The 17866-nt window shown below is 42.3% G+C and overlaps 2 protein-coding genes across 3 annotated transcripts in view; one reads left to right on the forward strand and one right to left on the reverse strand.

Annotated features, from left to right (window-relative positions):
* Positions 1-1846: 1846 nt before the first annotated feature.
* Positions 1847-8352, reverse strand: LOC119734348. Of its 2 annotated transcripts, none has more exons than XM_038207806.1 (2): positions 8221-8352; positions 1847-6446 (listed from the first exon to the last, which is right to left on the reverse strand). In XM_038207806.1, exon 2 carries the CDS (start codon positions 5808-5810, stop codon positions 4326-4328), a length of 1485 nt encoding a protein of 494 aa, XP_038063734.1. In that variant the 5' UTR covers positions 5811-6446; positions 8221-8352; the 3' UTR covers positions 1847-4325. The 2 variants fall into 2 exon arrangements, with proteins under 2 accessions (XP_038063734.1, XP_038063735.1); XM_038207807.1 differs by having other exon boundaries at positions 8173-8352.
* Positions 8353-15771: 7419 nt separating this feature from the next.
* The window catches only part of LOC119734365 (neurogenic locus notch homolog protein 1-like), a 62430-nt gene continuing 60335 nt past the window's right edge, over positions 15772-17866 (forward strand). Inside the window, exon 1 of the mRNA XM_038207855.1 lies at positions 15772-16096. Coding sequence (XP_038063783.1) covers positions 15994-16096 — 103 coding nt within the window. The 5' untranslated portion in view covers positions 15772-15993. The remainder of the gene's footprint in view (positions 16097-17866) is intronic.

Genomic DNA, 17866 nt, shown 5'->3' on the forward strand with positions numbered 1-17866 from the left:
TAAGATATATAACAATGACAAATAAATTTTAATGCGATTCTTGAATGACTTGTTATGGAGCCTAAATGTCTTATGTCACTTGAGTGTGCACTATAACTCCGCTTCTTCCTTTGATCACAGTGGTGGACATGCTGATGAGAGGTGGACCCTGAAGCAGTGAGAGAGAAATAAAACATATGTACCAATTATCATCCGAACGATTCTACATCATGTATCTTACCTTTGCAAACTCATTTAGAAGAAAGAAAAATAAACATCGGGTGATAAAAATGTCTCATGAGACATAAACTTACCTTGAATTTGTGCGATCGTTCAGGAGATTCGGGACTGGATGAGATAAAAACGCGGACGTAAAGTGCGGTCACCTTGTCGTTTTGTCGATGCACACCAAACATTCAGCTGACGTTGAATGTTCGCACCGCCGATCGATTGTGCACATAGAGTGTGTAAAAACACCACGAATTCGGACTGGACGATCGGACAAGTCCAGACTGGTCTTCTTGTTTGTCGTCCATCGATGACTCATCGCTGTGACGTCACTGGGAATGTGCTTGGGAACATTCGAGAACACCGCACGCGTATTCGGAGTGGAAGACTGGACAAGTCTGGACTGGTGGACTGGTCATCATGTTTGTCGTCCATCGATGACTCATCGCTGTGACATCATTGGGTTTCCCCACTCAAATACAAAGGCCATTGTGATAGCTCGGACCCGTTTTGTGGGTGTATGATGTGCGACACGACGGCGATCGGCAACTACCGATACTAATGAACGGTATTATTTCTTCCCCATAAATGCTATGGCCTTTACTTACACGGATGATCTATAAATACTATTGGTAAATTGTATGTTAAAGTACTACGAATCATTTGCAAGAATTGACGAACAAATACGCGTCTAGTTCGACCCTTCCAGAAATCCCTTGCGAAAAAGAGATCATCGAAGTGACTTTTTAAAATTGCACATACATGTACATGTACGTCAATATCAGTCGTGATATATTTATATGCATCGTGTGGTAATAGCAAACAGAAAGAAAATCGTGCTGGTTGTCACAACCTCCGCAATAATAACAAGCGTTCGATTTTTCCAAAATTTCATTGACCGGGTAACCAAGATTCTGCAATCACGAAAAGACAGAAAACCTTATTTTGAGAGTATTTTAACAACAAAAAAAGTATTCATCTTCGGTAATTTTGTACTCCGGGACGACGCTATTGAGGTTCAGGCCAAAACAGTCTACCCGAAAACGACGGCTGGACGTTTTGTTTGGTGCGCAATTTGCCAAACGACACAGAAACGTTATTGGTTTCGCAATAAACATTCGAACGACGAAGATACGTCAGTGAGACCATTTTGTGCACCAACTATAAAGCATATTTTTCTTAACAGAGACAAAATCAATCATCAAAAAACAGTAATTTGCTTTTTTAAAGAAAAAAAAAGTAAAGGCTAATTAAAATGAGCTTCACGAGATTGGTAAACTCGGTTAATAATTTTATGAACAATGTTTTACTAACATTTTTTTTTTGCAAGTAACGATCCTTTTTGGAACGTTTCCTATTTTAACGACTATGTGCGATTTAACTAGTGTGTCCGTGCAAACTACATCAACCCCCCCCCCCAAAAAAAAATGTAAATGAAACTCAAACCCAAACATAAAAAAAATATAAATATAAACTTCAGTTACAACCTTTCTGTGTCTGTCTTCTGGTCTTACATTTAGACATTACCTTTATTAAAACCACGATTTTTTTTTTCTTCAGTTTGTCTGCATGTACACTATGACTTTAAGCTTGCTCAATGGCAGCAGTGCCCCGTCGAGAACAAAACACAAGAAAGAAAAAAAGGGAATGAAACGTTTATTTTGACGGAAAAGACAGATCTATCCAGCAATACACATTGTACAATAAAACATGTTTAAACATTACATCGCTTTTAACACTATTTACCTCATCATATACGTACGGGCTTAAAATACACAAAAAGTGCGCTCCAGTGCCTGACAATCGTTTGCATATCCTCTACCAACAATACCCATTCAGCGCTAATCCCCACCTCATCGATTTGTCATTCGATCCATGACGTCATCTCGTCACAGACACACACCCCACCCCTCCTCCTATGATCCTCGGCGGGGTAACCGATATGATCCTCGATGAGGATCATGATCCTCCACCGGAAAACGAGGTCAAATGCTTAGACTACACTACTAAGGTGATCAGAGTATTGGCAGAATCTTGTTGGAGACAATAAATCCATACTTCCAAATTGGAACAAAGACACTCCATCTAACTCTAACAAACAACGGAATGACATAAACCTATTTCGAATTCATTTGCTTACTTTTCACAAATACCTGCTTAATGGTGAATAATATAATGAATGACCAAACTTGCACAGCTGGAAGCTCTGGCGAATTTGGATGCTCGTTTGTGCAATTTTAATTTGAATGCCCCGTTGTTAAGATTGCATGTTTAAAATGTGAAATCGCATGCTTCAAATGTTAAATTGATTGGTGTTTTTAGCTAATTGAATGTTGATCTCCACGTGCATTCAAATTTATGCGAAAATGACTGATTGGTCACCAATTTGGCCGCCAAATCTGCTAACTTGGCCGGGAAAATCTATAAAAAACTGACAAACATTAATTTCTTCCTATCTGCATTACAATATCTTTAGTGTTATCATCCAACAGCAAGTGGCTAGATAACAAGTCATTTCAGGCAATAAGCATAGAGTCGAGATTACAGAAATTATTGTAAAGCCTCTTTTACATTTACAGTATCACATGGCATTCAAGGCTAGATGCATCAAATGAAAGGACTACAAGTTAATGTGGTGTTACACATGTCAGTAAGTTTGAAAAAAGCAGCAGTCTGACTACAAACAAGATACAAAAACAGTTTTGGATTTCAGATAATTGGAAGACGAGTTGAAAAAAAGGGGTGTGGTCAACTGGTATTTTGGATGATGAAACCACTCCCTCATAAAGGTAAACATTTTACAATGTACAAGTAAGAACAGCACCTATTGAGTATAATGTCATATTCTTAAGACGGGAACATTTTCCTTGAAATAAAAACATTGATACTTTTAATTAAAAAGTAAACAAATTTCAGTAAAAGTAAACATATTTCAGTATCCCAATCCTTAACTGCATTGAGCAGGAGTCAGGAGATACCATAATGAAACAGATGTTTGTCCTCAAGATGCAGAAAGGTAAAAACGATGACATGGAAACTTGAATACAGCTTTGCAGTCTGTACAAGACATATTGTGTGTTTTCACAATACTTCATTTTCATAACACAAATATGCACATTCATTGTTTGTATAGGCCTATCTCAAATTATAACAGTCACAGCATTTAGAAATATGCATGTACATGTACCATATACTTTATAAAAAAAAAATTACATGTAGGCCACCAGCATCATTCAACTAAAATAGTTTGCATAAATTTCATGATAAAAGGTCATATTACAGCCATTTACATGCACACACATTAATACGGGAATAAATATGAGCTTGGCTTGGCCTGGATGCTGATAACCCATTCATAAATACCTTTCGGTCAAAAATGCACAATTTTCCCAACGATTTTGTTCAACAAGTTTACCTCATTATTGTGAAACACCCCTCTTGACATTTCTATGGTCAGTGCCTCACGCGCATAATGCTAAAAGCTACAAAATACTAATGAGTAGTATAAACTAATGAAATCTGTAGTATGCATAATTTCCTTCCATACAAAATTACAATGGGTACAACACATGTAGTATTCTGTGGTATTTGAAATATATCACTTGACCCCAAATAGCTCTTAGGGGTTAGGGTTAACGTGCTTCAGTTGGCTTAAAATGTGCAACATAAACAATTTTCCCACAAATATTGACAATTCCTTTGATGCCCCAGCCTCCTTTTGTCAGTTATTTTTGCTCTGGTAGTGCCTCTGGAAGTTACAGGTGCAAATCCCCACTTTTACTCGTACCCGCAACCCTGACAAAATGGTGTTGGTGAGTTCTAAGCACCTTCAAAACTCTTTATGAATGAAAAGTAGACTTTGCAAAGAACCATAGTAGCTTATTGCCTTAACCCTAACCACGCCAACCCTTCAAATTCCAACACCAGCGGGTTCCCAACTGTTCCCAATGGAAGCAATACATGTTTCCAATTGGAACAGGCTATTCCCTGCTGGAGAGTTCCAAGCGTTGTGGCTTTTGAGACATTCCCTTACTGGCCACAGAACATAAATGATGTCTACATAATGAATACAATTACAAGACAGTCTCTCTCATCTTTTTTTACACCAGCATGTTATCTCAGGCGTAGACTTCCAGGTAACTTCTGATGGCCTGTCGACAGAGAGGACACTTCCTCGCGTCTCGTCTTGGCTGGCCTGTTATCTCCTCCACACACTCAAGGCAGATGCAGAGGTGCTTGCAAGGCAGGATCAAGATGTTCTTGCCGTTGTCCTGGCAGACCACGCACAGCTGACGGTCGCGTTCCTCCTCCAGTTGTCTCGCAAGGTCATTGGCAGCGCTGGTAGTGGTGGACTCCGGGACGGGTGGGTTGGACGCTGGGGGAGATGGTGAGCTTCTCCGAGGGTTGACTCGCCTCTGGTTCTGCTCCCCTGATGGGCCGGCACCATTGGCTGCTGGAGGGGCATACGGTGGCTGCATTGCTGGAACCTGCTGTTGTCCAGGTTGTGGCGCGCTTTGCGGCCTAGGTTGTGGCACTCGCGGGGCTGTGCGTCGTGGTCGTAGAAGCGACTCATCATCGTCCGTATCAAATGCATCCCTCTCCCGTGGAAGCCTCTGTTCCACGTTCTGCTGGTATCGTGGTTGCCGTAGGTGGTTGCGCTCACCACGAGACAATGCGCGGTGGAAAAGGTTCATCATTGTGTTGGCCGACCTCAAGGCATTAACAAACAGGTTGTAAAGCTTCAAAGGGATCAGGACAAGAAGAAGGCAGACAATGGCAAAGATCCCGACGTAGGAAATTGTGGACACCAGGGCAACCATGAGATCGACAAATGAACCAAAAGCATTGCTGCTGGCTTCTAGAATTTCAGTATATATTTCAGCCGCCTTTCTGCCCGAGTAAGCCTTAGCCATCATAATTGAGTCTTCAACAGCGGTCCTCATCTGCCACAAATCGCCCACAAATCGGAGAAATGCATCCAAAGCAGCAGTCAGTGCTCCGGTTACAAGACCAAATGCCAATGACTGGACTTCAGTCAATGCATCAGAAACCGTCTTCCCTGCTGCAATCAGCCAGCTCCCGAAAGACACAACAGCATCGTACAAAAATGAAACGATGCCCTTCAGAGGTTCCTTCAGAGGTTCCAACAGCATGGATGGTGTTGGAAGACCTCCAGCAGAATCCAAAGCCCAATTAATGCAATATGCTATCGCTGCATAACACCACACCGCACCACGCCACACCTTTTCAATCACCCAAGGTCCATATTCCAGTACCATTCGGAAAACGGAAACTGAAAATTGCGAGATCTGAATCCCAAACTTGATGAGCGCAAATGTTGCAGATGAAATGAAACGGAAGACATATTTCAGACTTGCAAGCACATCTATAATCAGCTGGACCATAGAAAGAATGCCAAACAGCAGCAACTGCACGGCCTTCGCTGTGTAGAACAGACAGTAAATGATGGCGGAGAATAACGCCGACACAGCATCGTAGTTGGTTTCGTAGATGCAATGAATCCAATACAAAGGCTGACTGCAGACCCATAGGAAACTGCTAATCCAATGTGTGATGCTCGCAATTATATCTGCCAATGCCATGATCTCGTGTGTTCACGTCTAACATGTAGGTTTTTACTCTCGTAGCAACATCCAAGTGTCAGATATGTCTGTTGTGTTACTTTACTAGAAAGAGCAATTCACCCTTCCAATTGTTCTGTACTCAAGTTGACTGCACGCAAGACAAATGTCAGACAAACGTCGTTGATATTTTTGCTCGTAAGAAATATCAAGCGGCGTAAGTTTTGGAGCGAAGCGCCACGTCACAGAAAAGACATGTGTACCTAAAGAACACTCGTCACCATAGTTCAATGCAGTCCAGATGTGCTGGCATTCTCTTATCTGGACAAGCTACGTGACCTTTGCAATGCAGTTACTGTTGAAGATAAATAAAGAAGCTATTGAAGTCACAAAATGACGAAGTTAATGATGCATGTACACATGTGCAAAATCTGCCGTAGGTCTAGCTGGCTGTTAGACTGAAATGTCTTGATCTTGCCATTGTATTTGTGTACATTTGTTCTCACTGTGCAGTCAGTTTCATTCTTCTACTGACTTGACTGGGTTGTACTCTAGAGTGTTACCAATGAGTGTCACTGTCACGACTGTTTTTTGATACGAAGCTTTTACGATGCTTCTGGAAGAAGGCAGAACACGTATTGCTCCCATCACAGTAACCTAAAGAAACAAGAAAAAACAAAAGAGAAAACTGTGTTAAGTCTTACATTGTTAATATTTCCTAATATTAAAATAAAAAGATGTTTTGAATGAATGCCAGTGCGGACATGGCGGAACTGTGTGCATGTGGCAGACTGTGGCCCACAGCACAGGGCCACTTCGATAGCTCCATGACTGACCAAAGTCAAAATTTGAAAAAAGGGAGTTCTCCACCCCACCGTGACCCCCAGTTACTGAGGTAAGCACTTATTCCAGGTACTGAGTGAGGGCGAAGTTGAAAATGGGCGAAGTGACGGCAATTGTATAGTTGAGGACCCCGTTCCTATAATTGAGAGAACGAAAATCCATTTCAAAACTTTTGGACTCGTCTAAGTAGATGACGATGACACCATGTTGAATATCTGCAGGATTAATATTGTGGAAAGATGGCAGTGTTTTGATATTTGATGGAAATTACGGGTTAAAAAGTGACGACATCGACAAGAAACACAAACACTGAAAACCAACTTGGCGATAGTGTCAAATCTGGTTTAGTAGACCGTCGGTTATTGGTTGGTACACCAGTGCACTGTGCCTCGCGTGCTACCAGCACACCGCGGTACAACGGTGCGGCAGTGTGTGTCGATTCGCATGCTCGTTACCAGAAAATCAAGTAAGAAAGTCGAACTTTCTCCCAATTGATCGTTCTAAAAAAAAATAATTAAAGGAAAGAATGTAGTATCCATGGTATCCAGACTATTACGACAGTACGAAAGAACTTTGGAAAGACCCAATCCAAAATTTGAAAAAAATGAGTTCTCGCGCCCCAGTTAGAATGGTTAGTGGGTCTAACGTTACATTGAGATGATTTTTAATGAAAAAAAGTGGCGTCAGGATGCAACATTCTTTCCTTTTTAAAATAAGTTCAGTATAAGATAGCTGGAGTTACCCAGCCCTGAGTTTTATCATTGGGTTGTCTATAGACAACCCAACGATGGAGTTACCCAGCCCCGAGTTTTATCATTGGGTTGTCTATAGACAACCCAACGATAAAACTCAGGGCTGGGTAACTCCAGCAAAGTATAAGAGAATGTTGCCTGAGGTTGCAGACTTTGGGGGAGCGACAGAACTTTTTTAAGAAGAACAAAAAACGGAGGTGTCCTCAACTACACAATCACTCAAGCATGCCAAGTGAAAAGTAACGCCCAAAGTCGCAGCGAAGTCCCTAGGCACCACCACCAATCATGCCAGTGTGACCACATGCATCAGACATCTGATCACGAGGAAATGGGTCAACTCGTACCCGAGTTAACTCGTACCCGAGTCAACTGGTACCCCAAAATTGACACCCAAGTCAAGTCGTACCCGAGTTAGGTCATACCCGAGTCAAGTCGTACCCCAGTCAACTCGTACCCGAGTCAAGTCGTACCCGAGTTGACTCGTACCCGAGTCAACTCGTACCTGCAGCTCAAAATAGTTGCCTATTTTCGAAAAGTACGAGTTGACCCGGGTACGAGTTGACTCGGGTACGAGTTAACCTGGGTACGAGTTGACTCGGGTACGAGTTAACCTGGGTACGAGTTAACTTGGGTACGAGTTGACTCGGGTACGAGTTGACTCGAGTACGAGTTGACTCGGGTACGAGTTAACTCGGGTACGAGTTGACCCAAAATCGATCACGACAGACACTAGACAAACAGCAGATGACAGAACTAGGATTAGGAAAGATGGAATAAACAAACAATACCGGAAGCAATCGTCCAGCTAAAACCGAAAAGGAAAGAATCCTCCCCACCTTGGTAAAAAGTCTGAGAACAAAAGACCATTACTGCAGTCTACTTCTGTCCTCGAATACAACAAAATTATTATCAATCAGCCCAAAAGGCCAAAACAAGGCCAGGCTAGCTAGGCCGGTGTGGCAGGTAATTCTGTCCCCCCTGGTAAATGTGTCCCCCCGGACAGATTTACCGGGTCGTGACCCGGTAAATCTGTCCGGGGGACACTTTTACCTAGGTAAACCTGTCCCCCTCTAGGTAAATCTGTCCCCCTGCACAACGTTAAATGTGTCCCCCCTGGTAAATGTGTCCCCGTGCAACGTCACAAGTCTAGCACCCAGACTGTATATTAGTAAAGTTATTAACTGTTTTTGCGCGGCGCCTTGCTAAATTCGGGAATGGTGCTTACGTCAAAGCACAACTCCCGTTTTGATGACGACTTCGGGAGCGAGCAATTTGCATGGTGGGCAAAAAAGACTTGAAATGCACATTTATTTTAAGCCGCATTGTTGCAAAAATAAAGACAAAATGGAACTCGAACGAGCAAGGAACATGGACCAAGGAGTTCGTTCTTAATTATTCCTCCATGAACACACACACACATGCATGACGCTGGGAACACAAATCAGATGTTTAGTTTCTGGAGCCAAATTGAAAAAGCCAGGTAATACTACCCCAAAATCAAAACATTGCAACGTCAAAGGGATCAATTAACCATCTAGCGTTATTTTCATTGCAGTTTGGTGTTGCTTTTTTTCCCCTGAAAAACGAGGTTAAACACAAATGATCCTTCACGGTGCATTTATTAGTGTCGCGTCTTATACTAGTATACCGCCCTCTAGCTAGCCCTGTCGGCCAATGTGCTTAATTAAACCTCACTTTAACCTCCCCTAACTCTTCCCATCCGAGGGTTTTAAATACAGTACATACACTTGTTCTTAGAAGAAAAAGTAACAAAATGATCGTAAAAATCAACAAGAATCTTTAACTCGCGTCAAAATTGAATCATTTCACTTCTCAAAAGTGAAAACGGGCGCTCTGGAAAACAAATTATATTTTCTCCTGTCATTATGGTAAAAATCTCCGGAAATTGCTTCTTGGCTGGGCCTTCAATTCGTTTACCAGATTCTGAGGACAATCAGGTGGCTCCATGCTCATGTATAGTCAGCGGGAATAGGCGGGGGTCGTGAGCGGTCCGGCACGGCAGGGTTTCAATTGGTGAAACCTGTCGACCTCGTCACGCGACCGCTGCAGGTTGCTTATTTTGCAAGAGGCACGCGTCTATTTTGTCACTAATACACGCACGCGGTAACCTCGTCAACTTTTTGTCCCGAGTCAACTGATTATTTGTTCTTTCCCGCCAGAAGTTGGGAAACAGAATCATCCCAGTTTTATACGGGCGGGATGGGGTCCTGGGTACATAACTCTGTTCTGCTTTGCTTGCGTTGTACCTGTGTATTTTAATGGATATTTGTGTATTTAATTGTTTATTTGGGTACCGGTATTTTAATTTCACTTGTGAATTTTAATTGCATTTGGGTAGTTAGATTTTTACGACATTGTGTATGTATACATGTTCTGCGCACTTGAACACTAATGTGGAATCTGCGCAATATAAATTTATTATTATTATTATTATTATTATTATTATTATTACGTGTGACCATTGTAATATCATTTTATGAAAAGGTATATGGTTACTTTTTGCTTTTAGTGTTTTAAAGTTCGCCTACTCGCGAGTTCTTTTCGAAATATCGTGACCAGTGCACTGAGTTCTGGACAGACCATGTCTCTCTATTTTGGGGTCCGGTTGCAGTTGGGAGGGGAGGGGGGGGGGGGGTTAATAAGTAAAATGGAAAAAAAATGTAGCTCTATTAACAATTCTTCCAACCTCCAACCCCCGGGCCACACCTTTAATTCACCAACCCATGGCCCCGCCCTTCTGAAAAAAAAGTTGCATTTCTTTTTATTGTATACTCAGTTTTTTTCCAACTTATCTTTTTTTCAACCTATTATTTTGGCTGATACTGTTTCAGAGATATGAACCCCATATATTCCTAATTCCCCATTCCATCATTTTAGCAACTGTAAAAAAAAAATCAACTGTGGAACGACTGTGAGAACTCTACCCTGACCAAGCAATATAATGTCAGCAAGGTCATGGGCAATTATGCGAGGAATGCAGCCCAGCTCGGTTATAACAACAATCACCCAGTGGGTAAACGATTGTTCTGGACGCAAGTTCTATCCAAAATTAAACAGCATGACTGACATGACAAATTGTGATTTGCCATACTTCCATCTGCTATGCTTGTTTATGGAGTGGGCGATTCAACGTAAAACCAAACTTTGTGTAAAGTCCCAGGTTTTTCCGACCGTGATCTTAGGAGTTTGGGACGCTCACCAAGCTGGTGCAGGGGGATACACAAGGCGGGAGGAAGACCTCTCAATTGAAAAAAAAAAACCCACATCGTTGTGATCATAGAATGTTAATCATAGAATGTATTTCGAAAGATGAGTTTAATATTTTATTTACTTTATTTCTGGTCACGACACCAAGGATTCCTCGACAGTGCCCTAGGTACTGTAGCTCGAAAGCCTCAAGAAACCTGTATAGAGACAATGAGAAGAAATTACAGTTTTAGAGGTAAGCGGAAGAGTCCAGAAGAATATTCTGAGGAAAACCCGGTACAGGTAGGGATCCACCTATTGGCCAGGGCGGGTGGGATTCGAACCCGGGTGACAGCGGTGGAAGGCGAGGAAAGTACCGCTACGCCAAACCTGACTCCTGTCAATTCGTATGACTTCCTTGTTGGGATGCAAGCCTTGAATAAACCAATTAGGTTTGCGAGGAAGGGCAGATGTCATCATCCAAACTCGTCAAACTATCGATATAAATATTATGACGAAATTGACAACTCAGCATAGAACAATATATGCCAGTTGCATTTTAAAATGTAACCACAATCATCCTTACTATATATATTGTTTTCAATTATCTAGTAAACTGGTACCGGTACTTCCTTAGATTTTACATGTATTTTCAAAACGCGATACACGCCATTTTTTTTACTTTGTACTTGTAGAGTCCGCTCTCCTCCGGCTGGCCAAAGTTAATTTCGATGACTGTTATGTAACGGTAGTTAAATATAATTTAAGAATACAATAAAGCGAAAATTAACATCAGAAAAAGTTGTAATATTTTTTTTTATTCATTAAATTGTTTATAACCGTGCAAATTGTCTAATTTTTTTTCTTCAAATGGATGTGATATCGCATTTTGGAATAAACTCTTCTTACTCGATCTTTCTAGCAGTTTTTATAGAATATATAGGCCTACTGTTAAATCATTGCACATTGAAAAAGGTCATAAAAAAATAATGCCATGCAACATGTTATAATGCGCCCTCTATGTTCGGAATATGTTCGGAGTAGATACACATGAATCGATTCCGATCGAAAACAGATCCTTTCTCCCAATATTGAGTTTTGACACTGACAGTGCACACCGTACCTTCCGCATTCGATGCCATCGAAAATTTGCTTGTATATACCTTTACGAAAACAACTTTAATTGAAACTCAAATTTCAGTCCATCAAATTTCCTCTGAAATTTCCTGTTGCTGGGTCGGTGGGACAGTCCTTCTCTTTTATAAACGCAATTTTTTAAGTCAAACTCGAAATCGTCACTAATCATCCAATAACCAAGCGTCACGCCCGATTGACTGTCTTCATTGTGACGCTATTGGCTAAAAATAACGCGTTTGTCATGCAGATTATGGGTCACAATGGTCGCCCAAATGATGCAGCCAAGCGGAGAAACCGTGAGAAAACTCTGGTTGGTTGCGTCAAGGTCTGAAGCTGCGTAACTATCGTGCATAATTAATCACGGATATTTTACTCTCGTGAATGAAGCCACCATGGGTTTCGAACGCTGCAGGCTCCTCTCCAATTCCAGAGATGTGCCGAAATATTGTGTTGGGTCGCTGGGAGGCGAAAGGAGGCTGGCTGGCCGCTGCCCAGGGCCTCGGCCGGGACCGACCAGTCACACGGGGATGGAGCGCCATCTATGCCGCTAATCGGCAAGATTAGCCGCCGATTTGCCACATGATTGGCAGCCATGTTGCTAATCCACGAGCGGCCTAAATTAGCCGGTGCGCACGGCTCGACCCAAGGGACCCTCTTGACACGAGAAGTGGGGGGATCGCCGGCTGGCCACCGCGCGCAAGGGGGACCGGCCGCCCCGTGCCGGTCGCGTGGGCCCAGGAAACAAAGGCTAATTAAAGACCGGGGGCCGGCACAGCACGCCGAAGAATGGAGGCCGGGAATTATTGCGTGTGCTCCCACGGTGCTGACTGGGCCGTTTAGCGGCTCGGCGCGGCTTTCTGTTCTTTGTTCAGCAGACAATGAGGCATCCACGGCAAGCCTGTTGCTGGCTGGGTCCTTGGTTAACGAATTATCTGTTAATTTTTGAAGATGAAGGAAGTGTGTTCGTCAACGGACAGCCTTGACTTGAAATTACATCAGTGAGTCTAGCCAAAGGAAGAAGAAAGACGAGTTGCATTGCAATGCCTGATGAACAGGGCTGCCACCACACAGCCTCTTGCTTACGGGCTTGCGTAACAAAACAATAAACGACAAAAGGATAATTCTGTACACATACTTATTTCAGACTATTATACATGTAGGTAAAAAAAATAATTAGTACCCTATTCTGTTTTAGATGCCCAACCAGATATTTCTAATAATGTCCTAATTACTAATTATCAAGAAAAAAATGCAGGTTTTTAAACAGACGAAATCCAAGTAAGCATCTTACTTAGCCGAGGATATGTGCTAACTCCTTATAGGATATTTTTGTAATACTCTCCACAAAAGGATCATTATTATAATACCCCTCAGTTTCGATGCTAAGTACGTCTGGTCACCTTGTTAATAACTTGGACACCTTCCCACCACAATTCAGGATGATGCCACTTCAGGTCTGAACGCAATGTACATCATTAAGTACACTTGCAGTCAAGCCTAAGATAACTTTTACCCAAGTCCTCATAATTGTAAGACAATCACTAGTCCTTCAGTCTCAAGTCTAGTCGCAAGCCATTCAAAGTGACCTAACAACAGACATCACTGAAATTGTTTTGGGGAGGTCTTGTCCTTCAAAATATCATACTTATTACACTCAGCACCGTCGACAGCTCTGGACATAGGGGGAACACAGTCAGTGGCGTCACCAGACTTTTCAGTCTGGGGGGGCACAGGGGGGCACCAGCATTTGATGGGGGGGGGGGGGTGGGGGGGGGCACTTAGGTGGATACGGATCGCCGTCCTGGGGGAGGGGTCTAAGGGGAGGGGGGTGCCCCCCTCCCCTTTGGAAAATTTTCGCATACGGAGGATGGGCTAGATGCAAAATTGTGCCACATTTGATGCTAAATTCGATCTGAAGATATCTCCAGAAATTGCTATTTTTGAGGTAATGATTTTAACAACGCGCAGAATTTTGCAGAGGATAGGGGGCACCAGCATTTGATGGGGGGGGGGGCACTCGGGGGGGGGGCACTAGGTTTTCCAGGGGGGGCACGTGCCCCCCTGCCCCCCCCCCCCCCTTTGGCGACGCCACTGAACACAGTACCAGCTATGGGGGCACACCACAAGAAAAAAACACCCACATGTAGTTAATTTTTGATGCTTATGGTTTTTGCATATGCGGGGGTGGGGGGGGGGGGGGGGGGACTCGGCCCCTGCCTCCCTAGCGACGGGCCTGCATACACTGCCATAAATTTCTCCGCAGAATATATTCTTGCACCGATCGTCTGGAATGAATTGTGATGTCATTTTTTTCAAAACGGTCATTGAACAAAATGACCTTTCGACCCCAAACAAGTTATCAAAAACGATCAGACGCAAAGTATATAAGATTTTCAAAAATATCATTATCCTTACTTTTTTGTTAATTGATTCAACTTTTTTTGAGTGAACCATCTTGTTATTAATAAACGAAATATTTTCCCCACAATTTTAAAAATAAAACAATATCTTTTTTTTACGCGATTTACCTGTCCAAGATGCAAAGCTTACAGTTAGCGGATTTGGGGGAGGGGTTTTAGGGGTTGGACTCCCTTTCAGCCGCTGAAAAAAATAAAGATACGCGTAAATGATGCCCAAAATTATTACAATTTGTCTCAAACTCCTAAATTTATTCTCAAATTGCCTTGGAATGGGGGAGGAGCATGCCCCGGACCCCCTATGGCAGGGATACGCCTTCACCTAAATCAGCTAGATCCACCCTTTACTTGCTTACTAGTCTTTACGGTAAAAAAGTCGTACTCGAAGGCAAGCCACATACTACGTCACTGTGACAAAACAAAACAGTGAAACCTTTAGGACGGACTATGGTCATTATGGCCGTTGAGGGCGCAAGTCACGCTCCTGCAAAACTTAAAAGCAGAAGCGTTACGCAACTGCCCACAGCTGTGACACGCAGCACCATGTGCTCAAGGTTATGCCGCCATCACGTGGCCTTCTGGTTGCCTTTCACTGTGTATTCACGCCTGAAGAATGGTTAAATAACAACATTTCCACAGAATTTCAATTTGAAGGGGAATATTTAACAAATTCAGCCGTATTGGTAATGCAATAATTAGATTTGTGTATTTTTTGGTGTCCGTGCATTTCTGCCACCATTCAGGTGGATTTATATCAATAAAAGTTTAAACTAATAATATTTTTTTTTGTTTACAAACTTGTATACCCTCACGAATAAATTACACACTTTAGCAAAACTGAAGCTTGACACAGTAGTATACATAAAAAAAATAAGAACATTGTGGCACCCACCCCGGCACCCCGTAGCCCCCCCCCCCCCCCACGCTTGTGCAAATGGACCATGCACATGCCTGTTGAAAATACCGCGTTGGTGTAGCCGATAAGAATTAAGTGCGTGTTAATCTTATACAAATTTATGGAGCTAATGCTCTATGATAAAGCTGAAATTGATCAACCTTTCATGCCGAGGACGATTGCTTTAATACTTTGATCTTTATTTAAAAAAGAATAAATAAAAAAAATGAAGGTTTTCCTTTCTTCGTATGTTATAATTATGGGCCCCATAATAGCTACATTTGTACATTCCCCAGTCCCCGTTTCCCCTCATCCGGGAAGAATTACGGAAAATAAAGTTCCAAGAAGACGTGATCGTGCATGAAAACCACAGTTTCTCAATATTCACCATAAGGGGCCGGTACTTTCTTGCAGCCGTGTAGGTATACTGATCTTCAACAAGTGCCGAATGGCACTGGTGTACCCTATTTAAATCCCCGGACTCTGCCGGGCGGAGTTTATTCCAGTTTTTATCCTAAACCATCGGGGATTAAAAGCCAAAATCCTTGAGGCCTTAATGGACGGTTTATTAAGTATATAAAAGAAGACGGCTCAACTTGCCCTGGCAAAAGCGTGCCTGACGAAATTGAATTTGCATGATAATAGTTTACCATAGTTGAGCGGTCCTCACTGCCGCGGATGGATATTGCAATGGTCGTGCGCTTTGTGTCAGCCACACGACTCAACTTTTTTTGTACACACACGACGTACACACAAAACACCAAGAGCTCAGTTCGGTACTTTTTAACGAGTGCTTGTCGCAATAAACCGGAAACTCAACTCAAAACTCCACACATTTTCGTCGGGAATTCGTTCACACCACGGCCCGAGAATCGCCTGGAATTTACTTGCGGACACCGCCGCACTCATGGTTGACCAAAGAGGCAGATTGTCGTGAGAAGAGGAGGGTCAAGATGGGACGAAAACTCGGACCGGATTTTAAGATGCCCCGTTTGGATTTGATACTGGTGGTGGTGCTTATCAACACCGTGCTGCAGTGTACGACCGTTGTTCGAGGTAAAGTAACGTGCTGCCTACCCGGGGAATACTTGCATTATCAGCTGAGTGTCTTAGGCCGAAGTTGACCTAAACTGTATAGTTTGAAGTACACATGCTGAAGGGGATTAATTAAATGGGATTTTGTTTTTGAGGAAATGCAAAGTTGTACTGTACAGCAGACTGAGTTATGATACATCAACAAGTTTGAAACCTGTTGAACATGTGAACTCTGCTGTAGTCTGTTGTGCGTACCGGTACCGCAAGTGCATGAAGTTGGGGGGTTTAAAAATGTAATGCCAATGCAATGGGTTTATATTTGTAGTAAAGTGGCGAAATACAAAGACATGGATGTTGCATGCATGGTGTTAACAATGAAGTTAATGAAAATAATGTTGGAAAAAAAATACACAATGCTTGAAAGTTGAATTGTTGGTTGGGTTATTCATTGTAAATGCAGAGTAAAGAATATTTTCCAAGAACAGTTTCTAACTGTCATGACTGTCTTGCAAGTTGCATAAATACAAAAAAAATCGGGAATTTTTTGAAAAAAAAATAGAATAACCGAATGAAACAGAAGAAGGGGTAGGGCTATATTTGAAGTATATGTGTATGTATACCTCTCCCCCCCCCCAAAAAAAATATCCCTGATTGACAGACCCTCCTGATATTTTCATGTGAGGGCAACACAACAAGTTTTCAACTGTGTTGCACAGTAGCTGGAAGAATGTAACACAGTGTATTACTTTGTATAAAAAAATGAGGATTGTAATATTACAATGTATCAAAGTAGCGGGGTTGTCACCTTGGATCCATTGGGGGAAAAAATGTTGCAACCTGACCCCACTTCAGCAGTTGTGTACAAAGTCTATGGAGAGTCAAGACATTTTTTAAAGTATTTCCTAACAAATCAGGAATGTTTCTCGGTCCCAGATGCATGTCTTATCATCATTTTTGCAATGACTGACCTTTATTGAGATGATGAAGAAAAATGTGGCTTCAGGTTGCAACATTGTTTCCTCCATTGGAAGCAGTATGAATTGCTTTTATCGGAAGGGTTACACTTACAGCAGACAGCTCGGCAGTATTTCGATATCTGTTTCGCTTCTGCAATCCTCTTCCCCCGTTTGTAATTATTATAGCAGTGTCAGTGCACTGTATGCAGGGACGTTCAAATCTGCAGTATGTCAAGTACTTTGAAGTACTTGGGTCAATGCACCTTTCCAATTATTCAGTGGACTTTTGCTTTCAGTAAGCTTGTTAAAATAGCTTTACCAACATACCAACTATCCGAGTTATTGGCTGACAAATTAAGGCATATATGGAAAAAATGACCCGACTGACCAAGCAAACTTGCACTTTCTTGAGGCAGAGCAGGTATCTCAAGCTCTTTTCTTTTTTTATGTTGCATGTTTGGATTGGTTATTTTTTACACAAATCAACAAAACTTGGAAATGGAAAGAATTGTGTTCGTGTTTTCATAGATGATGAAGGTTTTCGGACAGGTAATTCCTGTTCACATGTGCATATACAGAGTTCGTTTGACAAATTATTCTCCGCTAAATGGGCACAGACTTGTGACATTGTCATTGAGGTAGCTTGGGTGAGAGGAACGCACACAAGCATGGTGCTAAAAAGCCGACCATTAAGTCGTCGGTTGTACCACGAAATGACGTATCGTGGAGGCGCAGTTGCCATCCCACGAAGAGTATTTTTTTATTCCTCCATGGTGCAACAAAGTCCATTGAAAATCCCTCACTTCATGGTGCAGCCAAACTATCATATTCACCA

Source organism: Patiria miniata, unplaced genomic scaffold (genome assembly GCF_015706575.1).
Source record: "Patiria miniata isolate m_02_andy unplaced genomic scaffold, ASM1570657v1 HiC_scaffold_27, whole genome shotgun sequence".
In the NCBI taxonomy this organism is placed as follows: domain Eukaryota; kingdom Metazoa; phylum Echinodermata; class Asteroidea; order Valvatida; family Asterinidae; genus Patiria; species Patiria miniata.

Excerpts from the sequence above, each read along its gene's own strand:
- LOC119734348 (XM_038207806.1), bottom strand. The coding sequence starts at position 5,810 with ATGGCATTGGCAGATATAATTGCGAGCATCACACATTGGATTAGCAGT.